The sequence below is a fragment of the Miniopterus natalensis genome, chromosome 6 (assembly GCF_054644295.1).
Source record: "Miniopterus natalensis isolate mMinNat1 chromosome 6, mMinNat1.hap1, whole genome shotgun sequence".
In the NCBI taxonomy this organism is placed as follows: domain Eukaryota; kingdom Metazoa; phylum Chordata; class Mammalia; order Chiroptera; family Miniopteridae; genus Miniopterus; species Miniopterus natalensis.
The window spans coordinates 54,382,919-54,410,868 of record NC_142086.1 but is presented as its reverse complement, the minus strand read 5'-3'; the positions used below and the strand labels follow the sequence as shown (position 1 = coordinate 54,410,868).

The window sequence follows — 27,950 nt, the reverse complement described above, 5'->3', positions numbered from 1 at the left end:
TGATGTTTTTTCTCCTCCTTTATTAGATTGTACCCTGATTTGCTATGCAAAGTTGTGCAATTACCTGGAAATGTGCTCTGTGCTCCCACATGCCTCCCAAATGCAAACAAGCAAGTCAATGACCCCAGTGTTGTAATGTACCAGCCTGAGATCTGCGTGGATAGGCCACCAGAGCCAGTTGCCCTTTTATGATAGGGCAAATAGTGGTTGGCAGCAGGTATTCAAGCAGAGCCCTGAAGTGCTAAGGCAGAGAGAGGAGAGACAGAGAGATAAGAGGCTGAAGAGAGTTAATATCAGCATCCAAGTTAGCTCCCAGTTCTTGGTGAAATTCCCAGAGTGAGACTGTTAAATGATGAAGTTAATTACCATTCTTTTCCTTTGTTCCAAGTTGCTAACAAGTTTAACCCAGGAGTACCAATCACAAGAAATTGACTGCAATGATGAGGATGTATTTAAGGCTGTCGACAAAGCTCTGAAGAACTATAACAGTAAAATCCAAAGTGGCAACCAGTTTGTATTGTACCGCATAACTGAAGTCAACAAGACGGTGAGTAAGCTGTGTTTAACCTTGAGGTCATTTGGGATTTGTGCTATTACTTGAACCCAGGACACACACACCATCAAAATCTGATGATTAAAGGTGGAGGCTTACAGCTCTTAGAAAAGACCAACCCCACTCTCTGGGCTGGGGGTTGTAGGGCAGGGTATGACTAGTCCTCAGACCACCAAGGTTGGCTTCCTGGGTGATCAGAGGAGAGGTACCCTAGGGTGAAATTAGAGAAAGGTAGATGGAGTCATTTGAAAGGGACTGTGCAGAGTGGGAAAACCCAGGAACTCAGGCCACAGCAAGAGGATTTACTGGGTGACCAACCTTAAACTAAAATATAAAGACCTCCAAACCTCAGATGGGGAGGGGGTGCTTACGGGGGTACATCTAACAAATACTGTATAATCTCACATGTAAGTGTAATCTAAACAAGTCAAACTCAACAGAAGCAGAAAGTAGAATGGTGGTTGCCAGGGGCTGTGGGGTGGGGGTAGGGAGGTGTTGGTCAAGGGTACAAACTTTCAGTTATAAGATGAATAGGTCCTGGGGATCTAATGTACAGCATGGTGATTAGAGTTAATAATACTGTATTGTATACTCAAAATTTGCTAAAAGGCTAGACCTTAAGTGTTCTCACCACACACACAAAACAAGTCATTATGTGAGGTTTCAATATGTTATTTAGCTTATTTGTGGTAATCATTTCACAATGTATACATATATCAAATCACTTTATTGTATATCTTAAATATGTACAATTTTTATTTGTCAATTATACCTCAATAAAGCTAGGTTAAATGAGGGGTGGTGTGGTAGTCTAAAAGGAGTAAAAAATAAGATTAACATATTTCTACTATATTATACAAAATATCTATCAAGAAGTCCCTATGGTTGAATGCATCAAAGGTACCAGTAGTGTTCTAGTTGGTTTTGAATATTTTTTTTATCATCTATGGAAACACTCAGGTTGAAGATAAATCCTGATAGAATGTGTGATTCCAAGAAATACAAACTTTCAGACAGGGAAGGGGTGGTCTCTGTGGGGGAGAGACTCAGGTAGGGTGGGAGTGCTTGGCAGCTGTCTCTTCAGCCCTCTACCTGGGGCCCCACGGCCAGTCTCTTCCTGCATGGCTTCGGTCTACTCTAGGCCGCCTTCCCTCTGCTGGAGCACAGGTCTGTACAACCCAGTCCTGCCAGTTCCAGCTCCAGCTCCAGCTCCAGCTCCAGCTTCACACAGTCCCAGACTAGGCAACAAGGTCCTTTAAGATTTATAATAAAAGATCTGCATTCAGATGACAATTTGGACTAATCAGATGAGGCAGAGAATGACAATGACTCCAAAATGGAGAGACCTGTAAATAGAGGAAGCCCCTGAAGTCTCGAGCTACTGGCAGCAACAGTGAAAGCAGTTCTCCTTCTTCCCCCTACATCACGAACCCCTGCCACCCATATTAAAAATCAATAGCAACCGGATTCTTGAAGTGAAAAGCCTAATAAAGCAAAGTAAAGCAGATAAGGATGGTGAGTGTGACAAGGCATACTCAAAGGAACTGGTAGAGCTTCACAGCCGGTGAAGGACGCTGAAGGACGTTAAAGGAAACACATTCTGCAGCAGACCCTGAACCTTATCAAAGAAACTGGACCTTTTCATATGATAAACACAGCATTGGATTTTGACCTTTACTCACCGGACAAAACCACAGTCCATAAACTAGTTACCTGGAACCATCTGGAACATCCTGGGGACACAACAGCTGGATGCATAAAAACTATTGGGTTGTGGTTTTTTGTTTGTGATTTTTTGGTTGTGATTTTTTTGTTGTTTATATGAAAATACTCAGAATTATGCAACTGAAAGGGAAAAAATCAAACAACTGCTAGCTTTTATTTTCCTTTAAATCCAATCATCATCTCTTGATAAAGGAAATATTAAGCAAACCAGGCTCAGTGGACCACTCTTCTCTCCAAGGAGGTCCCTGGGAAGAGTTTGCCTGGGTAGCTTTGAAAACAAACAAATCCAACGCAACACAAGAAAACTTAAAGAATGTGTACGGTGTCCTGCACCTCTCTCTGCAGTGGTTCATTCCATAGGACGAATGCATATTCAACACACTGCCTTATTGCATGACTGACCTATTTATTATTGCATGCAGATATTCTAATGTTGAGGGAGTGACACCATAGGACATAATTAGTATAGTACTTGGTCCTGTGGATGCTCTTTTTTGCAGCGCCCTTGCCATCCCAAGCCCAATGACCTTAATCTTATACTGTGCCACTCTCCACCACATTTTCCCAACTCCTTTAACTCGTTGCAGTCTGTATTTTTCACCTTTTATTTTTCCAGTTCAAATGATCATCTAGGGAAACTAAATTGTCACCTTGATTTTCTTCTTTGTGGTCTTTTTCCTGAAAGTTGGGGCCCAGTCCTTAGCTGTATCCACATAGTGATCATGGACCATGGTAGAAAAAGTAACAAATAAGAGCATATGACTTGCTGTCTATCCTTAGTCAATAAACCTGTAGGACTTTTAAACAAAAGTGCACATGTAAATGTCCTGCATCTGGCATTGTTGAGCTGTCAACATTTTGTGTCTGTTTCACTGTTATAAAATATTATATAAACACGGAAGTAAAGGCATTCTACAGGATCATCATTTTTAAAGAAGGAATTCTGGTTCTGTTTTCTAAAGAAATGTAGAAAGTCTTAATTTGGATCTATTTACAGTAAGAGTTTTAGCTTCTTTGGCTGCCAGTGTGTTATCTACCCTAAAACCTGGAATAAGAGATTTTTGGGAAAATTAAAATGTTTCTTTGGGGGAAATTCTTGATTATTCTGCCATAACAGATTATGTGTTAACTTGTAGATTCAGTTGTTCAATACTTGCTTATGTTCCAGAAGGTTTTCTTGTATTGGTGAAAATAAAGATGGTATGCAGGGGGAATATTTTTGTTCTTGATGTACCCTGTTTTGAAACTAGAAATCTGTCCTGTGGAACACAAAAGAAAGCAAATTATTTGTAAAGAAAAAACAAAACCAAAGTAAACAAAAATACAAACTTTCAATAGTTTGTTCAAATGAATTTCACTATGTCTCTGTGATAGTTTACTTCAGTGGAAGAAAAAAACCAGCCATTTGATATAAGGAGATTAAAGAAAAAGCCTGAAAGTAAAATTGAGCCACTCTGTTTTACAAACTAGTGTAGTCATGTGAGTCCCGGTGCCCTCAGCAACATTTTATTGGCCTTATCTTCATTGGCTGACATCCGTGGCAAGTGTGTTTTTTTGTTCTAAAATGTCCATAGAATCGCTTTCTACTTTGCTATGTATACCACTACCACCTACTGCTTTATCAAGATCTGAGACCTGAAAGAAACCTCAGAGGCCACCATGTTTGGCTCCATCATCTCTCAGATATAAATATTCTGATGTGTGCAGGCTCTGAGAGAGCACTGCCCCTGGGCTCTGGAGACCTGGGTCTGGGCTGGTATTGCTTTTCCAAGGTTGGAGGCTGCCTAAGCTCAGCCCTACCTACTCAGGCCTCCTTTCTCTCACCTGCAAAGTGAGGGACTGGGCAACATCACCTCTCATATCTCTTGTTGCTCCAACATGCCAGGATTTTGCATCTAAAAGCTCATCTAACTCAGAACCTTTGAGTTTTAAAAGTTATTATTTTTATGACATGCTAGAAAAAATAGAAAATAAAACAAAGCAAATAAAAATGCTAAAATTACCCATAATTTAATCCCACCATCCAGAGATAACTATTAACAATTTTTTCAAAAATGAAAAAGTCCTCTTGTTTTATGGTTTGTTTTCTAATTGTAAAAGTAATGTATGTTTGTTTTCCAAAAACTACTCAGACAATTTAGGAATGTTTATTTAAAGAAGAGAGTGAAAGACAACCATATACCCACCACTGAGACACAAACATTTTAACAGCTTTGCTGCATAACTTTCAGACTTTTAAAATCATATCTGTAGCCTGTCGGGGCGTGGCCCAGCAGTTGAGCGTCGACCTAGGATCCAGGAGATCGTGGTTCGATTCCCAGTCAGGGCACATGCCGGGGCTGCGGGCTCGATCTGCAGTCGGGGGCATGCGGGAGGTGGTTGATCAATGACGACTATCTCATCATTGATGTTTCTCTCTTTCTCTCCCTCTGCCTTTCTCTCTCTGAAATCAATAAAGATATATGTGTATATATATATATTTAAAATCATATATGTACATATAAACTGGTCTCTACAAAAATAGGCTAATACTATGAATACTACTTAGTAAATTAAAAATCCATATGTTTACAAATATATTATGAATATTCTTTCAAGTATTTATAACTTTCAGTATTTTTAATAAATGTTTTGCTCCTGTTGAATTAAATCAATATCAAATATTCATAACTGCACCAGATCCCACTCAAATGGTTTGCTGTTGCGTCAGCTGAATGAACCTTATGTATCTTTGGTTGCTTTTTTTCAGGAAGACCAGAACATATTTTTTTTTGTCAAGTACGAAATCAAGGAAGGCAACTGTTCTGTTGAAAGTGGCAAAAACTGGCAGGATTGTGACTACAAAGAACCTGAGCAAGCTGTAAGTGTGATGATCTGGAGCCTCCAGGTTTTTTTTATCTTATTTTACTAGTGCTGGGGATGATGCTTATTGTTGAGCCTCTTTGTGAGGGGTGCACATAAACCCTCAAATGTGTAGAAAAGTCAAATGCTTGATGTCTATGTTCTTGCAGAGACAGAAAGGGCATAGAGGCCAACCATGAGATGTGGAGAAAGCCCTACCGTGGAGAGGGGATTCTTATGACCAATTGGGGCATATAGACCATGTCCCAGAGAGTCAACAGATTGAAATTTGGGCTAAGATTGAAGGCTGGTAGAGGAGACCATGGGAGCTTTATTTGTACAGACCTGAGTTCAAATTCTGCTCTGCCTCTAGCTGGTTGATCACTCTTAACCCAGGAGTTCCCTGGTAAAAGGGAAATAAAATTGACCTCATCTGGTTGTTGGAGGATGGAAGGAGGTACATTATGAAAAGACCTTGTTTTAATGACAATGTATCTTAACCAAATGCCTAGCACCTGTGTGTCAGACCACACCTGGTGATTTGGCCTTAACTGAGGGAGATTACAGCTGGTATCTGCCAGGAGCAAGCCACTCTTTCCACAGCCATGGATGTACCTCTTTAATGTCAAAATGTTATCGGTGGAAATGGGGTGTCCACTAGTGGAAGTGGGGGATCTCTTTCCCCACTGAGCCTTGGGGGTCAGATCCTTACGATATCTGGAGAAAAATAACTTTCTAGGACTTGAACGGGAGGATGAGTGATCTTTATTTGGTGTAATTATATCCTTGTGTTTCTAAAGTCCCAGTTCCCTTAAACCAGTCCTGGAAGAGGTGCAGCTGGGGATTCAGCAGAGCTAAAAGCAGAGCCAGTGTCCCAAGTTTTCGTTCCATGGTGGAGCTGGGTCCCACACAGCATCAGGCTAATTCCAGCCCATTAGTCCATCGTGTGGGGTCTACACGGCTGTGAGCCATGTGGGCGATAGCAGGGAAGCATGCCCCCTGCAACAAGAGAACCAGGAGCCCAGCGCACAAGAGAGCGAGAGGCAAGAGAGGGAACTCCTGTAGGAGTTTAAACATCTGAAATCTCCCAGGCTTACAGTGGCCATGCCTACTATGGCCACTGACCCCTTTCCAGGTGTGACTGACAGACAAGTGCCTTCCCTAAGTCTCCCAGACTTTACTGGGCACGTGTCTATTTGGCCTTCCCTTTGCTCCTTTTCAGCTAATTAATAACTGGGTTTATTATGATGGTATCAAAAACACCACATCCAGTGTGCAGTTGAGTCCTGAAGTTGAACTGTAAGAGGAGAGTTTAGCATGCTGGTTCTAGGGCACTGTGCTCATCTTGGTGAAAAAGAAATATCTCCAGTGCCCCAAACATAAAACTACTTTAAAACCTCACCATCTCAATGTTTCATGAATATCGATGGCTTGTAAATAATGATGATTAGGCTACAGAAACATTCATTCTTGTGTTTCAAAACCCTGTTAGAAAAAAATCTTAAGTTTTAAATAAAAGAAAAGTCATATTTAGTACTAGGTGCTCTTCTCCATCTGAAAGATTAAGATAAATGGTCTCCTTTTTTCTTTCTTTCCTTTTAGGCCACAGGAGAATGCACTGCGAATGTGGGGAAGAGAAACAATGGGAAATTCTCCGTGGCTACCCAGACCTGCCACATTACTCCAGGTAGCTGATATATTCAGCGGCTCTGTCCTGGGGGATATGAACCATTTTCTTGTGAGGCCAGGAACATAACTTAGACAAAGCTCCTTCCTGGAGGGCAGCAGGTGGCTATAGCAATGCCGCTTGCAGCCTTGGTAAGGGTTGGGGTCAGGGGTAGCAGAGTACTGAGGCTGGGGCCAGGTCCTGCCAGTCATCCCCTTAGCACTACCCTGACACTCTCCCTGAAGAGCAGCGCTGTATTAGGTGTGTGCAAGGGCCTTGGGAAAGGGCTAGAAAGCATACCACATACCTTCAGTTGTGAGAGTGTCCTAGGGCCAGAAAAACACAGGCTTTGAGGTCAGACCTGGCCTGGAATCTTTCCAAAACTCTTTACGTTTTTGGTTTCCCTTTTCCTTGTCTATGAAAGGGGCCAAAGTAATTCTCACCGCAGAGGATTATTGTAGTCTGAAGCTAGATGAGAGGACTGAAGTTACAGTCATAATAAAGTATTAATAATAATCAGAATAAAAGTAATAATAGCTGGCATTTATTGAGCACTTATTGCCAGCCACAGCTCTAATTGATTTACCTACGTCAACTTATTTAATCCTCACAACAATTTTATGAGGCAAGTGTTAATATTCTCATTTTACAGATGAGGAAACCGAGGCTCACCACAGTTAAGTATCTTGCCCAAGGTCCCACAGCTAACAATTAACAGAGTTAGTATAGTAGACCCTGTAAGTATAGAGCAACTTATGAACAGATATAACCACTATTAGCTCCTTCCCTCTGGTGGCACAGCGACTGGGTGCAGAAGAGTGGGCATATCTAGGTAATGTCAATCACAAAAGCCAACCCAGAACTGGCTTTCTGCAAGGTAAGGTTTTAGTAGCTGAGGCTCCAGAACAGCATCCACAGCCACACTCTTGAACATCAGTGGAGGGGCCACTGTTCTCTCCTGGCCTTAGTCATCCACATGGAACGCACAAAAACTATACCCCTTGAGTTTCAGCCCTAGCAAGAAGTGGCATTCAAAGAGAAACAGTCCAAAACAGAAAAGAAATCACAAGTAATTAAAAAAAAATTTTTTTGGAGTAGCTTTTTATTGTTCAGTTTAAGAACTTTAGCTCATAAGCAAATTTCACATTATCCAGACTACAGCACTTATATGCCATGAGAGAAAAAGCTCTTTGCCACACCTTCTAGGTCCACAATCACTACTAGGTCCCCAATCCCTTATATGAAACCTTTTTGGCCACATATGTTTCAGAATTCAAAATTTAAAATCTTTATTTTAGTTTTTAAAAATCTCCCTAGAAATGTTGGGGCAGGGTGAAAAATCATTCCTTCACCAGGAAAACCTGAATTTGCATCTTTCCCACTCCTCTCACCCTCAAAAGGCTGCTCCATCTCTTCTCTTACCCCAGTCGGAGCTGCCCTTGAGGTCAGCAAAAAGTAGCTGCTGGCCTCTTCTCCATCTCCCCTTTCACCCCCTGTGTTGATCAATCTTTTGTCTTCCCATCAGTAATTCTCTCACCTTTCCCATGTAATTCCCCTCCAATTTTTAAACTTTGTCTACTACCCTGATGCTGCATAACCTCTGCAAGAGGAACAGTGAGGAAAGCTACGAACATTCACCCAGTAAATTTTTTTTCTGACACACATACTTATGGAGTGAAAGCCAAGAAATAGTTGCAAGGGGAGTTGTGTTGACTTGCTAACAACTGAGGGACACTGCTGTAGAACACTGTTGGCCTCCTGATTCTGTCTGGATTTTCCATACTCTGGCAGTGAGAGCCCTGGGGGAAGGGGCCTAGGACTCCTTCATGACTCTCCCCTCTACAGCGTGTGCCTCTACTAACAGCAGGTTAAAACCATCTGTTATAAACATTACTTGGTAACTTAATACAAACTCACTCCTGTTTTAGTATTTTACATTATTTTATCAAAACCCCTTCAGTGGCACCCCATGTTACTGCAGACTACTCTTAATTCACTTCAGTGGATCTATGAACACCCTGAAATTATGTGGGGAACATTGTGAGTACCCGCATTTTCCTGGAAAGGGCGCCATAGCTTTCATCAGGTCCACCAAGGAGCCCATGACCCTTGGAATACAGTCTGTAACTCCTGGCCTCCAGAGAGTGGCCCAGGCTCAACAGCAGTGGACTCTCTCTACCAACTGTTCAGACCTCAATCACCAGTTCCTGCCTTGTGCTTCAAGTCCTGGTAAAATGAATATACACCACATCCCACACGGCTGCCCCTGACTCCTGCTTTCTTGGGAGCCATTTGTTCTTTCTTAGGCTTCGCACCTTGTGTTGCCCAGTTGATATTGACTGCTTTTCACCCTTCTTAGCTCAGACCTCTTCTCTTCAGGAAAGTCTTTCTTGAGCTCACTCTGGGCTCCTGCCTTTCTAAGCTCTTGCCAAATTATTTTGAAATACCATCTACAGTTCTCTCCCCCACTTGACTTTGCCCAGCTCCTTCACCACAGTGACCATTACTAACACATTAACTTATCCACATAGTCTAGCTCAGCACCTGACATATTACAGCAGGTGCAAAATATGTACAAGTTTGTTGAATTGAATTGATACAAAACATATTATACCCTGAACCAGGCTTCAAGGAGCTTTAATTAGCACTGAGAAATAAATAATAATATACCTGTAATGTTTTGCTTTAAAAAAATTTTTTATTTAATTTTTTAGGGGGGAAAGAAGGAGGGAGAGGGAGAGAGAGAGAGAGAAACATCAATGTGAAAGTGACTGGCTGCCTTCTGCACAACCCCTACAGGGGTAGAGCCTGCTACCCATGCATGTGCCATCACCAGGAATCGAACCAGCAACCTTTCGGTGCATGGGGACAATGCCTAACCAACTGAGCCACACCAGCCAGAGAACATTTTAATTTTTTGTAAGTGGATAAATCCATGTATTATTTCTATAATTTATTATGATTTTAAAATAATTATGCACAATAGTATGCATGTAAGATGTTCTTAAGTCAATGGTAGGTTTTTTTTCCCTCTGATTGACTAAAAAGCAGTCTTGTGTTCTCTTTTTCTAATACATACTAGAATTTACTAGAAAGTTTGTATACCACGGCCTTTGAAATTATCTTTCTTATTTAGGGCAATGTATCTGAATATGGATTTTCCTCATTAATGCTGCCCTTTTGCCTGCTCTTTCTTTGTCAAGCCAAGGGCCCTGTGATGACATCCAAGTATGAATGCACAGGCTGTGTGCACCCCATATCAACTGCCAGCCCTGACTTGGAACCTGTTCTGAAACATGCCATTCAACATTTTAACAACCACACAAATCATTCCCACCTCTTCACTCTTAAAGAAGTAAAAAAGGCACAGAGACAGGTTTGTTCTTTAGTTTTCATTTCTCACAGTATTGTTAAAATGTTTTGGATCTTTATGTTTAGGGTTTCATTACCTAAAATAAACCATTGGTCAAAAGAAAATATATGATTCCACGTGCAGAGGGAGCTCTTTTATGTCCTCATGTGACTATCATAGAAGGTAAAGAGCTTTCTCTTTAGTCAAAGTGATTCGGATACTGCAACATGTAATGGGCAAAGGAGTTTCTAATCAGACCCCTTGCTCTGAGGTTGGTTTTAATGACTGGGTCACATTCTTCTTAGAGATGGTGAAATGTAAAGGTCATTCTGGCCTTAAGGTTTGAAGAAAACTACATTATCACCTAGCTATCATGAGTCAAACATGGCTCCAAAATATTAAGTGGTACCCAAAAAGGTGGGCACAGCTTTCTGAATACCCTCTAAATTATAGTTTTCATATCATCAAAAAAAAAAGTAAATACTTGTAAATCTGGTCTTTTTATTGACTTGGTTCACTAAGCCTTTACTGACAGTTGACTGGGTCCCTTGTATTTCAGTGTCTAATTATGAAGGACTCACTTTGGTCAATAACATTCCCTGCTTTTAATAGACTGTCCATCTTGCTTTCATGCAAGATGCATGTTCTACTCAACTACATTCAGATCCAGCTGACAGGTTGGGACTAGCCCAAGATAAAGCAGAAGAAAACTTACTGCCTGACAGTCTGAGAACCTGAGAATCTATCAGTAATGACCATTCTAGCTCCAAAGTTTTCTTTAACCATCTAAAAGAGCATTACTTCCCCAGCCGGGCGTGGCTCATCGGTTGAGTGTCGACCTAGGATCCAGGTGATTGGGGTTCAATTCCCAGTCAGGGCACATGCCCGGGTTGTGGGCTCGATCAATGATTCTCTCATCATTGATGTTTCTATCTCTCCCTCTCCTTTCTCTCTCTGAAATCAATAAAGATATATATTTAAAAGAGCATTACTAATATTTCACAAAATTCAGGAGGACATTATTTTTTTGCTGCCTGGCAGGGGAAATATTGCTAGGTCTTTCTTAAGAAAATACAGTAACTCCACTTACTTTTTATATTTAAATGTGTAGGAGTGTGTGCATGTGTGTGCGCGTGTGGGTGTGTGTGTGTTGAGGAGTATGAGAGTCATAAAGTGCTCAATATTTATTCAGTCATGACTTTTGCCTAGTAATAATAGTTTCTATTTTTGAGTACTTGCAATATGCCAGGCAGTATTCTCAGCTCCTCATAACACAGTGAATAATGTTTAAACTGCCCTTTAACTATTCAATTCAAAATTGTTTCAGGTGGTAGCTGGATGGAACTATGAAGTTACTTACGTAATTGAGCAAACTAATTGTTTGAAGGAGAATTTTCTATTCTTAACTCCAGACTGCAAGTCCCTTCAAAACGGTGTAAGTAGAAAAAAATCTAATTATGAAGTCACTAGCATTTGGTGTCTGGTATTTACAGGTGTGGGAATACTCAGCTATATAGGAAGACTTGGTCACTGAAATTTTAGGTGACATTCATGAATTCATAGTCACATTCACCATGTCACTAGTGCTGCCTTACCCATCTGGTCAAAAAAATCTCTACATCTAGCAATAAGCATTTACACATATAACCAGGGCCTGAAATAAAATGATGCCATGTCAAGTTTGTCAGCTCATGTCTTTACACTTTCCTCTCTCCTTTTCTTCCCCATTGTGCTTAACATCCTTCCAGTGTTCCTGAGCTCTAATGCAGGATAGTCCCTAACTTTAAACTTGGCTCTGCTTGTTTTCCATTCCTCCTTTCCCCTTCCTTTATCTTGAATAAACACATCCTGAGCCTCTATCACTTTCTAGGATTACATCTTGTTATCAGAACCAAATTTATGTTAAAGGAGAGTATCGCTAAGTGGCATTCGTTAATGCATGTTGAGATGACTAAGGCACCATGACCTTCCCAGGAATACTGGATTTGCATTTTAGCAGAAGACTGTGCTTTGAGCAAAGGATTATTGCAAGCCCTTTAGTCTATTATTCTATGTCTAAAAGTCTATGATATGGGAAGAAAGTGAGAAATCCAGACAGTAAGATGTTAATTTCAGCATTATTATTACTAGAAAAAAAATGGAAATAACTTATATTTTCAACATTAGGGTATGTTTAAATAAATTATAGCATACCTATGCAGTAGAATATATGCAGCCATAAAATTATACTTACATATTTTTAATGACTTATTAAAATGGTTATAATATGGTAAGTAAAAATATAGACTATGAAACTATACATACATATTCATTCAAATATATAAAGTAAATGTGAATATTAAAAGTGATGGAGGGGAGCATTTGAGGTCTTGCTCCCTGTCATATGTTGTTAGTTTGCCTCAAATGAACTCTTATAAAAAAATGTTTAAGTGATGAAAAAAAAAAAGCAAAAGTATAAAACATAGTTAACTTTCGGTTGGGACTATGGGTGCCTTTTTTTGATTCTTTATACTTTTTGAAACTCTTTAATACTTCCCAATGTTTCTAATCAAGCATATATTTATTTCATAATTGGGAGAAAAGTTAAAAGGATACTATTAAGAGAGTGAAAAGACAACCGACAGAATGGGATAAATTATTTACATTATATATCTGATAAGGATTTAATATGCAAAATTTATAAAGAACCCCTACAATACAACAACAAAAAGACAATCAGCCTAATTTTTAAATGGGCAAAGGACTTTAAAATAAACATTTCTCTAAAGAAGCTATACAAATGGCCATTAAAGCACTGCAAAAAGATGCTCAACATAATTAGCTATCAGGGGAGTGTAAATACCAACCACAATGAGTTGCCATTTCACCCCTAAAAATGGCTATAATTTTTTAAAAATTGGAAAATAGTATTGGGAGGATGTGGAAAAATTGAAACATTTGTTCATTGCTGATGGGAATATAAAATGGTACAGTCACTGTGAAAAACAGTTTGGTAGTTCCTCAAAAAGTTATAAATACAATTATCGCATGATTCAGCAATTGCACTCCTAGATATATACCCAAAAGAATTAAAAACAGGGACTCGAACAGATACTTATGTCAGTTTTCATCACAAAATTATTTACAGTAGCCAAAAAGTGGAAACAACCCAAATGTCCATTAACAGATGAATGGAAAAGCACAATTCACTGTATATATAAAACAATGGGATGTTCTTTTATTTAGAAAGAAATAAAATTCTGACATGAGCTACAACATAGATGAACCTTGAAAACATTATGCTAAGTGAAATAAGCCAGACACAAAAAGATAAATATTGTATGATTCCACTTATATGAAATATACAACATATGCAAATGCATAGAAACAAAAGTAGATGAGAGTCTACCAAGGGCTGGGAGGAGGGAGATGGGAGTTTATTGCTTAATGGGCACAGAATTTGTGTTTGGGGTGATGAAAACTATTGGGAGTAGATAATGGTGATGGCTGCGTAACACTCTGAATGTAACTAACATCACTGAATTATGCACTTAAAAATGGTTAAAGTGGCAAATTTTATGTTACATATATTTTACCATAATAAAAAATAGTAAAAAAGGAGAGAGAGAAACCCTCTAAAAATGTATGCCTTAGCTACTAGTTAGCTTTGTTATTTTTAGTCAAGTTTGGCCTTTTAACACCTGTTTTTTACATTTTTTAGTTAGTCATTTGAGATTATATAGATGTTATCTAGCTTTAATCTTCCTGCATTTGTTTTAAGGCCTCAAGTTAGTCTTTTCTTTGCAACACAGAGAAATGCAAGGGCTAGTTGGAGTCACAAAGCCAATCAGATTCTTGGTATAACTCCTCTGAGCTTCCATTTCCTCATTTGTCAAATAGTGATGAGTAATAACACCTATCTCACAGTGTTGTTTCAATAATTAAAGGACTTAAAATATAAAGGAACTATTTTGCCTACAGCTGGTGAGACTGAAGGCCTTGCTATTGAGTTTGATCCCTGAACCAGCAGCATCAGCACCACTAGGGAGCTTGTTAGAAAAGCAGAATCTTGAATTCCACCCCACACCTACTGCATCTGCATGTTAACAAGGTTCTCAGCTGATTCACTTGCACTCTAAGTTTGAGAAAGCACTGAGTTAAGAGGTTTCATAAGTAGTTCTCATGCCATACTGCATATTAGAATCATTTCGCCAGCTTGAAAAATAACTCTTCCTAGGCCATTCCCCCAGACGTCAGATTTCATTGGTCTGGGGGGGGTCCCTGGAGTCAGAATAATCTAAAAGCTTCTAGGTGAATCAAATATGCTGATAGAATTGAGAACCTCAGGGCTACTTCAGGAATCCTTCTCCCCATCCAAAATTAAGGTATTGTAAATGTAGCAATCCTTGTATCTTTAACAACTATAACATTTATTACATAGATGTCTCCTTATTGGAAATAAACATTTGTAGAAAACGTCAAGGCAATGCAGAAACATAGAAGAAAAAAATTGACCCATATCCCCAAATACCCAAAGTATATTTCCCTCTGATCTTTTTTTTTTGGGGGGGGGGAGATATTGACAATTTTGGGTGATTTCTTTGTCTGTTAATCATTGTGATTATTTTACATGCTGCATTTTTTTCACCTTAGAATTTTCCTATGTCATTAAAACTCTTGATAAACTTTTTTTTAAATAACTATAAAATCCTATTTAAGATATGATAGATAGTTTTTCAATTACTTTTCTATTGTTCGACATTTGGGTTGTTTTCATTTTTTATTATAGTTAGTAACTCATCAAACATTATTGAGAATAAAGCTATTTCTGTATTTGGTATATTTTCTTATTTTCATACATTTGTTAGAAATTTATGGGTTGAATTTATGAATTATTTCCTATATCCTTTGTCCATTTCTCTTTGGAATAAATCTTAATGATTTGGAAAAGAGCATTTGTATACTAAAGGTATCAGTGCTTCGTCATATTTTCTTAGTTGTTCATTGTTTAGTTTTCATTATGGTATTTCTGACTTATAAGTAGATTTTGTTTATAGGTGATCAAACCTAATAATATTTTCCGTTAGAATTCTTCCACAATTTGCTCAGCAGTCACCTTTTTCCCCTAGTTTGTCTATAGTCAGTGTTTTTAAATAAAGCTTTTGAACCTGTTTGGAATTAACTTTAATGTATCTTGTGAGGTCTCTGAATTGAGTCTTTTTCAAGAAGATAACCAAATATCTCAACATTCTCCCCTTATACATAAATTTATGACAGCCTTTATTCCATAATAGTTTCTTATGAAAAACCTGTTGTCTATATTTTTGTATCACCATGTTTTAACGGTAGGTTTAAATTTGTGATTTATTATTCCAGTGTTTATATCCTCAAAACCAACTTAGAATAAGTTTGTCAGAAAAACTTATATTGTCGTATAGATTGGAACTGCATTACATTTCTAAATTAATTTAAGGAGAATTGGCATATGTACTATATTTAGTCTTCTCAGTCAATAATTTGGTATATATCTCTACTTAGGCAAGTGTTATTTTAAATTTCTAAAAGTTGTATGATTTTATTTATATATATCCAGAACACTGTTCACTAAAGCTATTTCTATGTAATTTTATTAACCAATATCATCCCAATACATTTTTTTAAAATTTAAGATATTGGTGTTATAATTTAGCAAATGCTTGAAATATATATTGAAATATCATGTTATATATTTCTAATTTAATGTGTTATTTTTTTTGACAACATTCCTAATAGTAATCTCTAGATTCTTAAACTCTGTTTGCTTAGTGTTAATGATTCTTTAAATATGCATTTGGGTTTTATTTCTAGTTTAAGAACTCTACATCTATATTTAAAGGTGAAAATGGTTTGACAGTTTTCTGGGTATGTTTGTGTGTGCATTCTATTTTTTCAGGTTTTGGTATCCAGATTATAGTTTTGTAGAATGAATTGGGTGTGTGTGACATGCAGTTGAGTCAGCTTTGACTCTGGTGACCCTATGAATGAGTGATGACCATACTGTCTTGACTTCAACAGCTCTGCTGAGTGCCTGTAGACTCATTTCTATGACTTCTTTTATGGAGTCAGTCCAAGTCATATTTGGCCTTCCTCTTTTCCTGCTACTTTCTATTTTTGAGTTAGGTGGTTAGCCACTATTTTTTGAGTTGGGTAGTTTATGACTATTTTCTATATTCAGAAACAGTTTATATAGCATGGAACTATGTTTCTTTAATTTTAAAAATTATTCATCTATAAAACATCTATGTTGTTTAGAGGAGAGAAATGGAATGGGAGTTGAGAGTAATGATAGCATCCCCTAGTACTTGGGTTATTGGTCCACTCGAGTTTTGTTCTTTGGGTTAAGTTAGTGTTGGTTATTTAGAGTTTTCCAGAAAAGTATCCATTTCTTTGGGATTTAAATTAGCATACACTTGTTCATAATTATCCTCTTATATTTTTATATTTCTCTCTTTCCTTTGCTATGTTGCCTTTTTTTGCATTTTGACTTTTTCCCTTACCCCAAGAACGATCATTTGGATTTATTTATTAACGCTAGTGCTTTCTGTTTCCTAGTTCCTCAGTTCTTGCTTTATTGTTTCCTCCTGTTTTGTTTTGCAGGAGGCTATTTATGATTCTTTTCCTTTCTCTAACTTCTTGAGAGAAACACCTAGATTTGAGGTTGTTTTGTTTGTTTCTTGCCTCTCTCTTTTTAAATTATGAAAGTAGATAAAGCCATGAGTTTAACTCTAAATGCTGCGCTGGCAACATTATGTAAAATTCTCATTTTTCTTGTTTTGCTTTTTCTATTTTTTCTTATCCAAGGAAGACCCTGACTATTTAGGCAAGCTTGTTTAGATTTCCAAGTAGTTAGTTTCTTTTTTATTTGTTTAAACTTATTAATTTTTAGGAATTTTTTTCTTTTTGGTGCTGAGGTCAAAGGACATGGCCTGTATTGTTTTGATTTGAAATCAAATCATGGCTCAGCGGTTGAGTGTCGACCTAGGATCCAGGCAATCAGGGCACGTGAGCAGGTTGCAGGCTGCAGCCAATCAATGACTCTCATCATTGATGTTTCTATCTCTCTCTCTCCATCTCCTTTCCTCTCTCTGAAATCAATAAAGATATATATTTTTAAAAATATCTGTATCATACTTTAAAAATATCATTTAAGTCATATGTATCATATGAAATCACCATCTAAATACATTTTTATTATGTTACTCTTTTTCTATGACCTTATTTATTTTCTATCTCTTTGGTCTGTCTTAGATTTATAGTTGTATATTAAATTTCCCCACCCACCACCATTATTTTAATCTATTTCTATTCATATATCTAATTTCTGCTTTATGTATTTTGACTCCATGCTTCTAGACTATATCTGTTATAAAAATAAAATTATCTTCTTTACTACCATCATGAGTTTTTTGTTACTTGAATTTTACTTTGTCCAATATAAATAGTACTATAGTTCCTTTTTTGTTTACATTTGCCTCATATAGCTTTGCTCATCCGTTATGATTAATCTTCCTTTATCTTTTGTATTACAAGATATTCTTGAAAATATAATACATTAATTTTGTTTTTAACTTCATCTGGAAGTCTTTGTTTGCCTTTCTAAAAGAAATTTTACCCACTCAATTATATAATTATTTTTCCTGCCCTAGGTATTCCTGTCATCTTACTTCGCGTCTTTGCGTTCATGTATGTGCATTTACTGTTGTTGGTGCTAATACCTAACTATTTCTTATTCTCTCTTTTGCAACTGGACTATGTTTTGTTTTGTTTTCTATGTAAAGCTGACATATTTAATTTTACTAAATGTTTAAAGGTTCTTAAAATGTTTTGAACTTAAATGCACTTATTTACTTTTTAAAAACTAGGAAACCGGCGAGTGTACAGATCATGCGTACATGGATCCTCAGCTAAATATTGCTTCCTTCTCACAGAAGTGTGAGCTTTTACCAGGTATGCGATAATACATGTTTGTTCTCTAATAGTACACGCTGATCCCAGGCAACTGGCTAGGTCTTTTCATAGGAACTTTGCTTTGGGTCCCATGATATGATCGACAGGCCTTACTGAGAACGCTGCACCCCATTTCTGCACAGCTGTGCCGTAGCGGGTGCAGTTGAGACTGCTCTGCCAAGTGGCAGAGGGAACATGTGACAGAAGAAAAGATTTATGTTCTTTGGGCAAAGCTTGCCTCCAGATACAATGTGTCTAAGATGTCCCTACATAAGGTGTTATAAATTGGGGAAGCTGTATCTCATTTTTAATCACTCAGAATAAAATCCTTTTAATTAAAGACTTTTTTCTCCTGCATGATATAATGGGGGGGGGGGGGGATAGTGTGAGTTTGTAGTCAAGCCAGTATTTCTTATACCAAGGGCTGGATTTTCTCATACTTGGAAGATATTTGCATACATTCCATGGTGAGGAGCAGCACTGAAGCTGCTTGCTCACCAGAATCACAAGACTTAAAATTTTCCCACTAGAGCATCATTCCTTTAAGTTAAGCATTGCTTTTTACACTTTCTATCAAAAATGCAAATACTTAGGAAAAGTGCAGCATATTGATTGAGTCACTAACACCTTCTGAATGAAGGTTTCCCTAAATACACTTGACTCTGAGGAGAGGAAGAGAGCAGAGGCAGTAAGGTGAAGGTCAGACAGACAGCCTCCACCTACACACCGCTGGGCTTTAGGCTGGCACGTGGCCCTCCGCACGTGGATGCTGGACCATGCGCAGGAGAGGTACTAGGCCAGACTGTTTCCTGAGTGCATATGCTGACTTAAAACCTGATTCTTCCAGGGGACGATTTTGTACTACTACGTCACAAGTGTGTTGGCTGCCCTGCAGAGTTACCTGTCGACAGCCCAAGGCTGAAGGAGCCTCTGAGTCATGCCATCACAAAGCTAAATGCAGAGAATAATGCAACTTTCTATTTCAAGGTTGACACTGTGCTTAGAGCCACATCACAGGTTTGTAACTTATGCTACAAAAATAGTGATATTATAGTAATTTTGCCACTGATCTTGGCTCTGGGTTGGGAAATAGTATACCTGGTGAAAGGAATTTAAATGTCAAGCCTCAGCCTTACTATGTGCTTGCCATGTGATCTTGGACAAATCACTTAGGACTTGTTATAGGACATTCTCTTCATTTTGTGTCTGTGAAGGACTGAAGTGAGGACCAAATGAGATAATACACGTCAAGCCCTGGCCGGATAGCTCATTTGGTTAGAGCATCGTCCTGATACACCAAGGTTATGGGTTTGATTCCTGGTCAGGACACATACAAGAGGCAACCAATGGTCAGGCCGGTGTGGCTCAGTGGCTGAACATCTGACCCATGCACCAGGAGGCCCCTGTTCAATTCTGGCCAGGGTTTCAGGCTCAATTCCCAGCAGGGGGCATGCAGGAGGCAGCCAATTGATCCATGTTTCTCTCTCATTGATGTTTCTGTCTCTCTCCCTCTACTTTCCTCTCTCTAAAAATCAATTAAAAAGTAGTTTTTAAAAAATAAAAAGAGTTAAGACCTCAGAAAATTTAAAAAAGAAGCAACCACTGAATGCATAAATAAATGGAACCAAAAAAAAGAGATAATATATGTCAATACATTATCTTTTCAAACTCTAAAGTGTTATATAAATTCTAGCAACTATTATATAATTAATAAAATGTAGGGCTAGGAAAAGCAAGACTTATTCTCTGCCCTTCTAGACTCATTTCTTATTGTAGCATCACTTAGTGCTTTGATCTCAGCCCCATCACTCAGTGTATCATCACCCAGACTCTCTTCACAATCTCACCTCCATGTCACCCCCGCCCTCGTCCTTCCAGGCCACAAATGTACCCTCTAGGAATTTGTCTCTCCTTCCATGCCCTGTGAATAGATAAGGAGCATCTTAGTCTGGGGGTCAGGAGACCAGTTTCAGCACAGCATCAGCCACTCATGTCCTGGGTGTCATTCAGACTTACTCAGTCATTGTGGCCCCATCTGTAAAATGAGTGGCTGGGTGAAAAGAGCCCAAATTCCCTCCATCTCCAACAGCATATGACTAAGCTATTCATGGACAGATTCGTGTTATAAATCTCAAAACTGGGCTCCCTAAATATAAGCTAAAGAAAAGTAATCAAAATAGAACCAAACTGTTATAGCAAACTACCATGATCTTTATCATCTGATGAAAAAAACACACACTTCACTTAAAGCAGTTCATGCTTTTGGCCCAGTAACTGAATTTCTAGAAATCCAAAATAGAGTCTTTATAGACAATGATATTCATTGCAGCTTTAACTATAAAAGAAAAAATGGTAAACTGTCAAAAGGATCAGTAATATAGAAATGATCAAATAATATCTGGCATATCCTTAAAACGGAGTATCAAGAAGCAATTTTAAAGCGTCTTTGTGAGGAGTTCTTGATGTGGGAAATGCCTTGTGTTAATATATGCAGTGAAAAAAAAGGAGGCCATAAAATTGAATACACACTCTGTTGTCAGTTGTGATATTTTAAAAGTACAGAAAACAATACCGAAAAGAAACCAATGCCTCCAACTATTCACAGCGGTGGCTTTAGGTGATGGTACGATGGGCTGTCTATTTTCATCTTCTAACTTCCTGTATTAGTTTCACTACTGGGGGAAACACCCAAGCAAATGGTATTAAAATAAGTCAAAGCTGACCCTTTGACTTCTCTCCTATTCAGGCATTATTCCTGCCCCGGACACCACAATTTTTCTTCCTCTTTTCAAGGGCACATGACCCATGTTATGCTTACGCACAGGGTACACCTATCCATGCTACTCTTGTGTTTGTCAGCTTTTCTTCTCACTTCATATGTCTGCTTTCTTGTAAAATTCCCATATTCTTGGTGCAGGAATACTGTACTACTCTGCCGAATATTGCATGTCAGAAGTTTGCTGTCAGGAGAGAAGCACATGCATTCTCATACATGACTATCTAGTCCTCTTGGTACTTGTGGGTCTCTGTAGATTAATCAGCATTATAGTGCGGGTCTGTGTGTGTGTGTGTGTGTGTGTGTGTGTGTGTGTGTGTGTGTGTGTGTTTATGCTAAGGATGCCAGGGGAACAACAGGTAATGCTGTGATTGAAGGGAACTGACATTCCTTCACTTGCCAAATCAATCTGAAATATGGTAAGATTCTCAAACTTACTTACAAAAGATGAATTTTACTGATTTTTGTGCTTAGAGAGAACCAATTTGGCTGTTCTGACATGGTCATTTATGAAAGCCCTGGTGGAAGCAGCCAAGTTACTGGAAATCCATTTACAGTATGATGAATTTGCCAAAAACCAATCTCCAAATGACCAATTTGCCAAATTGCTAAAAATTTATTTTACGTATTTGGTCTTGGCATATTTAGTCCTATTTGGATGTATGTCCATTTCAAGTTTGTTTCATATTTCAGACACCAAATATTTCTTAACTCTTCCCTTTGCACATGTGAACGACTGCAGTTTCTGTCACAGGCTGTTTGTTTTGCCTGGCACCGACTGCTGCTGTGCCCACTGTTGTCTAGATTTCTCCCTGTCTTTGCTCAGGTGAATATACTTCAAGGATCTGTGTGTGCACTTTCAGGAATTTTTTCCTTTAACAAAGTACTAGAAATGTCAAGGCATATATATGTGTCTAAGACTTCTGATGCAAATTGCCAAACAATTTACAATTATGCCAATTTACATTCATACCACCTGGGTATAGGACATTGGTCATCTTGATTTGAGCTATATTTCTACCAACAGGGATTGAGGCTTCATGCTTCCCACACATGGCCAGTGCCAGGTATCAACACTGTTTTTCATCTTTGCCAACATACAGGTTAAAAATGCTATTGCATTGGTTTTTTAGTGGGCACACCTTTGGTTATTAATAAAAGTAAACATTCTTTTCAGTCTTAATGACCATTTTAACTTCTTTTCTGAAATACCTGTTCATGTCTTTTGTTCATTTTTTAGTGTTGTGCTTTATATGCATAAAAATATTAATCCTATACCGTATTTTTCCCAGGTTGTTTTTTTTTTTAAACTTTGCTTGCTGTGATTCTTGAGAATCAGTTTTCATTTTTGTCTGGATAAATTTAGGCAATTTTCCTTCCCTTAGGTTTCCTTCCTCTGCTTTTCACCTAAGAAAGACCTTCCTCATCCTGAGATCTGATGGATATTTACTTATATCTTTTGAGTTTATTTCTTTAATTTAAATTTTTAATGCACTTGGAATTTATTTTGCTATGTGGTATTCTCTACTTTAAAAACAAAACTTGAGCAGGATGGGTTTGAGCAGGGAAGACTTCTGATTAGAACGACACCTGATAATAATAGCCAAATAGATTGAATTTGAGGCCCTCAAATGGAAGATTTACATCTACTTAATTCCTTCTTCTGGACCCTGAATAGAGCTGAGCCATCAGTTGTGGTTTGTTTTACATATTGTCAAGTTTCTTAGGCAACATTACCTTGATCAGCATTATTGTTAAAAACTGGATTAAGATATATTCTGAAAAGAGCAAGAAAACTTATGATCACCAAAATATAGACCCTAGAGGAAGGTTAGAACCTTCCCCCCCACTTACACATACACCTGGATTTTTAAAGGCTAAGTAGCAAATTTTACTTAAAAATTTAACCATGCTTCCACAGCAGAACAACGCCAGAAAAGGTGGAGAGGGAGTTTAGTCCTTCCTATGACTCCCTTCTCCCACTCTTCTTCCGCCTCCCCACACTTCCTCCAGGCTTTTAAAAAACACAGAGATAGGGAAGACTGTTGTGCTTTACTTTTACAAATGAGATTATTCTGTCAGCCTGTAACTTCATTTTTTTAAATAATGGTCATCTCTCCAGGTCAACAGATATATTGATGTATTCTTTTTGATAGGTATATATAACATTACACACTCGCACACACATTTAAACCCTAGAATTAAGTACTGAATAACTTGGTCTAGAAATTGGGCCATATCAATTAACACTTTAACACATAATTTAAAGTCATTTTTACCAAGCATATTTTTCAAGTGTAAGAGATGTAAGATATGGCATCTTAAAATGACCTTTAAAAAGCTACATTTGCAATTTTACTGATGTCAGAGTATTTTAAAAAGCGTGAGTTTAATTTTTTAAATAAATAAAATGTGCCTCTTCTATATAAAAAAATAAATAAATTGGGCTTCAAAGTGTTCATTGTGCAGACAGTATTATATGATGATTTAAACTGTTGCTAGAGCCCTGGCTGGTGTGGCTAAGTTGGTTGGTTGTCATTCTATGCACCAAAAGGTTGCCAGTTCAATTCCGGTCAGGGCATGTGCCCAGGTTGCAGGCCCAGTCCCCAGAAGGGGCCGTGCAGAAGGCAACTGATCAACGACTCTCTCTTATCATTGATGTTTCTCTCTTCCTCTCTCTGAAATCAATAAAAACATATTTTTTAAAAATAAAGTAGTTAATTAAAACCTGTTGCTAGAGATTGCAATGGTTTCTTAATATTAAAAATTAAGAGAGGCAAACTAGAAAATCCAAATAATATTCCTAATCACATAATTTAACTCACATAATTGCTATAGTGGCACTAACTCAGTGTTTCTCTGATTCAAGACTTGGCAGGACAATAACGCATACTTAAAGAAAACGTTTAAGTTTTTCCTCCTGCTCTTCTTTGATTCTATTACAACTTGAGCACTTGAATGACTAATGAATTTTGCAGCTCTCGAACCATAAAACTCAGAAAAGTATAAAAATAAAAATTATAGCCTGCTTTTCTTTTCCTATGGAGAAAAGGAGACGAGACCAACCAACAGCCAAATATTTTACTAAAAGTTTAGTTGTCAAATATTTGTACTTTTTTGTGTGTAGCTCTCATTTGGTCAGTGTATAATTAAAATTTTAATATTCTCCCCTAAGATCCCTTAGGGTAAAAACTCATGATTTATTATACAATATTAATTAAGCTTCTACTTTGTGCTAATTAATTTTCCAGGTGGTGGCTGGAACAAATTTTTTTATTGAGTTCACCGCCAGGGAAACCACATGTTCCAAGGAAAGTAATACAGAGTTGACCGAAAATTGCGAGACCAATAAACTTGGAGTGAGTAGTCATGCAACACTCTACTTATTCCCTGGAAATCTACTTGATGTTTTATACTTGTTTGAGTATTTCATGAATAACACTGTTCTCTCTTTTGCTTTTGTTTTCATGGGTAGGAAATTCTCACCTGCACTGCTGACATTTATGTAATACCTTGGGAGGATAAAGTTTTCCCTACTGTCAACTGTCAATCACAAGGACAGGTATGATTCTAATTAGTCAGCTTGGGTAAATTTTGCTCATTCTGAAAAGTCCTATTTGGGGGTTGAAAGCGAACCATTATTTATATGAGTTAGGAGACTATCTTTTTAAAATGCGGAGAACTCTCACATTTCCATGCTAATCTTTCTTTTCTATGTCTAGAAAGGAAAACAACAGTCCCCTTAATCACTTCTCACATTCTGTCAGTGTCCTATCCTTCAGCAGGCTCTTTCTCAGTGAAGTGCAGGCCCTGGTGTGCAGAGCCAACACTAGCTCTGTGGCTTCAGAGTGTCTCTGAGATGCTTCAGTGGCATCCGCTTACATCCAAGGATCTTGGGAGAAATGCAGATCTCAGACCCCACTCCACATCTACTGAATCCAAATCTGCATTTTAACATGATCCGCAGGGGGTTCATACCCACGCAAGTCTGAGAAGCATTAGATTGTATCATTCTTTCTAATGCTTAAGAGAACCTTGGGAGGTAAGTAATACTTTCCTACTGTCAAGGATGAGACACTAGAAATTACAAAGATTCTGAGATCCTGGAGTGATTATTAACATTATCAAGTGCTCCCTGTGTCCCAGGCTGTACTGAGACTTCACACAACCCTATGAGGAAGGTGCTGCTGTTATTCTTACTTTAGAGATGAGAAAAGTGAAACTAGTGGTGTGGAGATTCAATCATAGGTCAAATCAGAGCCCTCCATATGCACATGATGCTGACAACTAGGGTCTGGCTTGTTTGATTCCAAAGACCATTCTCTTCCCACCACTGAACACTGCCCCCAGCCATCATGTTCTCACAGGTAGTGAAAGTGTAGGTAGAAATAATCCATGTCTTCTATGCAAGTTGCCTCTTCTCCCTTTTTTCTGATTTAGGTTTTTGCCCTGTGTAGGTATGTATGTAGTCTAACACAAACATTATGCAAAGGCTGCGTTTCAAGCTTGTGAATATGTCCTAATGTGTTTCAGGCCAACAAAGTAATCGTGGATATATGTTTCATATATATTCAGTCCATAAAGCCACTGAGGGCCTTTTAGAATGAAAGCAGTAATTGTGCTAATAGAAATAGTATCAATTAATAAATAATGCACCATGGTTTTACATAATCATAGGCTTAGAAGGTACCCTAGAAACTATGTAGTTCAACCTCCCAATTTTTCCAGATGAAGAAAAAACTCTCCAACTTAGAGGAGTATTATTAAGAACAATAATAAACATCCACAAATTACAAAATCAGTCAAAAGAGGAAAAGATAATCATTCTCATCCTTTCTACAATATTAATATAGTATTTAAAATCTGGCAAAGACTTGCTCCATTGTAAACCAAGATAGCGTTGCCAGGTCTCAGTCCCTTCTTTCTTCCTTGATAGTGTGGTTTTCACAGTAATGCATTCATCTTAATATTTCCTGTTTAGACCTCATTGATGAAAAGGCCTCCAGGGTTTTCACCTTTCCGATCAGTACTTGTGCTGGAAACAAAAGAAGGAACAACTGTAAGTCCACCCCACACTTCCATGGCACCTGTACAAGATGAAGAGCAGGATTCAGAAAAAGAACAAGGACCCACTCGTGAACATGGCTGGGGCCATGAAAAGCAAATAAAACATGGCCTTGGCCATGGCCATACACATGAGCATGACCAAGGCCATGGGCACCAACAGGGACATGGTCTTGGCCATGGACATCAACGAAAACTTGACTATGATCTTGAACACCAAGGGAGGCATGGACTTGGCCATGGACATCAAAGGGAACATGGCCTAGCCCATAGACATAACCATGAACATAGTCATGGCCATGGAAAACATAAAGATAAAGGAAAAGAGAATGAAAAGCACAATGATTGGAGAACAAAGCATTTGGCAAGTTCTTCTGAAGATAGTACTACATCTGCACAGACACAAGAGAAGACAGAAGGGCCAACATCCCTTCCCTCCCTACCCCACCCAGGTGTAGCATTTACCTTTCCTGACTTTCAGGACTTAGATCTCACTGCAGCTCTGATGACTAATATACCACCAGCTCCCACAGAGAATGATGATGTTTGGATCCCTGAAATCCAGATAGAGCCAAATAGTCTTTCATTTAACCCGATACCTGATTTTCCAGAAACAACCTCCCCCAAATGTCCTGGACGCCCCTGGAAGCCAGTAAATGGAATGAATCCAACTGTGGAAATGAAAGAGTTTTCTGATTTTGATCTCTCTGATGCTTTTTATTAATGTATGCAGCCATGGGTGTTTCTTTAATACTTCATCGTCCCCTTTCCCCACTGTCCAAATACCCTGATATAATGCACCAAAAACCATGAAGCTTCAGAACAGACTAGAGAGAAGTGGGGAGATTCCCAGTGGGGACACCGTCAATTTCTATGGACAACATAAAACTGTGTGCAGAATTCTAAATCCTTTCTGAGTTGCTCACAAGTTTTCTTAACTAGCACAGAAAATGGACAAACAGATGTACCTTGTGACCCTACTGCAGTTTGCTTTTCTAATAACAAATGTGTACCTTAGAATGGATGTCATCGATTTTCATACAAAGATTCTTACCATCTGAATAAACTGTGGCATCTGGTCCCTGAACACATGAAAATAAGGAAAGTCAAGAGACTGAATGCTGAACTTCTTAATGGGGGAAAAATAGTAATAATAACACCAGAGGTGAAAGAGGGACAACAAGAAAGACAGACTAATGGAAGGGAGGCTAGAGGAAAGTAAACTAATTGACTTTGTTTCCAAAATGGGCTAGTTATATATCAACTAGTTACTCCCACTTAACAAAGCTATTCTGATTATTCTCTTTGTGAGTGAGAGTGTTTCTCACAAGTCAGTAATTTCTGTTTACTCATTAACTACTTTTGCATCAAGGCTTTCAAATAGGAGTTTTCTGTTAATTTGTGGCTGAGGCTAGAATGAGTAATCCTTAGTTTTCTGCAGCTCTGAGTTGAATGAGAACAGTGGAAAGCAGAAGTAGTAATGAAGAGACAGCCTTGTGAAGGAAATCTTTTTTCATAATTGTTATAAATTTTATGAAGAAATGCCTCTCTAGCCACACTTTATTATCACGTCATCTTTCTGCTACGGTATTGAAGAGCGCTGATTTTTGCAAAAAAGAACAATATGATTGTCTTCAATTGCTTCTAATGTGAGGAAGGCACACATTTCATAATCCTTGCTGTGTTTTGCCTAGGGAAACAAGATAGGGCTTTAAACAGCTGCAGTGGCCTGTGGATGCCTATATCACTGCTCCTTCATTATTGGGTGCATTTGAGCCTCTGAGCTTTTATTTCGTTTCAAATATTATCTGTACTTTTCAATGAAAAACCAATGATGTCAGGAAAGTCTCATTTTGTCAACTGGTTGCTTCACTCTTCTCTTCTTAAATGATAACATCAGATTAACAGGATTTTACTATACTTACAGAAGCGACTAAAGCCCTGCGAGTACAAGGGCCGACCTCGGGAGGCAGGGGCAGAACCAACATCTGAGAGTGAGGTCGCATGA

General features: G+C 38.2%; 1 protein-coding gene across 5 annotated transcripts; it reads left to right on the top strand.

Annotated features, from left to right (window-relative positions):
- The first annotated feature begins 352 nt into the window (after positions 1-352).
- On the top strand, positions 353-27,950 carry KNG1 (kininogen 1). 5 transcript variants are annotated; one of them, XM_087817895.1, is made up of 11 exons: positions 353-547; positions 5,028-5,138; positions 6,722-6,806; positions 9,989-10,161; positions 11,465-11,572; positions 18,018-18,102; positions 18,950-19,119; positions 24,130-24,237; positions 24,354-24,440; positions 25,860-25,937; positions 27,870-27,950. In XM_087817895.1, exons 1-11 carry the CDS (start codon positions 353-355, stop codon positions 27,948-27,950), a joined length of 1,281 nt encoding a protein of 426 aa, XP_087674021.1. The 5 variants fall into 5 exon arrangements, with proteins under 5 accessions (XP_087674021.1, XP_016055667.2, XP_087674020.1 ...); XM_016200181.2 differs by having other exon boundaries at positions 353-551; positions 5,032-5,138; XM_087817894.1 differs by lacking the exon at positions 27,870-27,950 and adding an exon at positions 18,786-18,801 and having other exon boundaries at positions 18,018-18,106; positions 18,979-19,119; positions 25,860-26,666.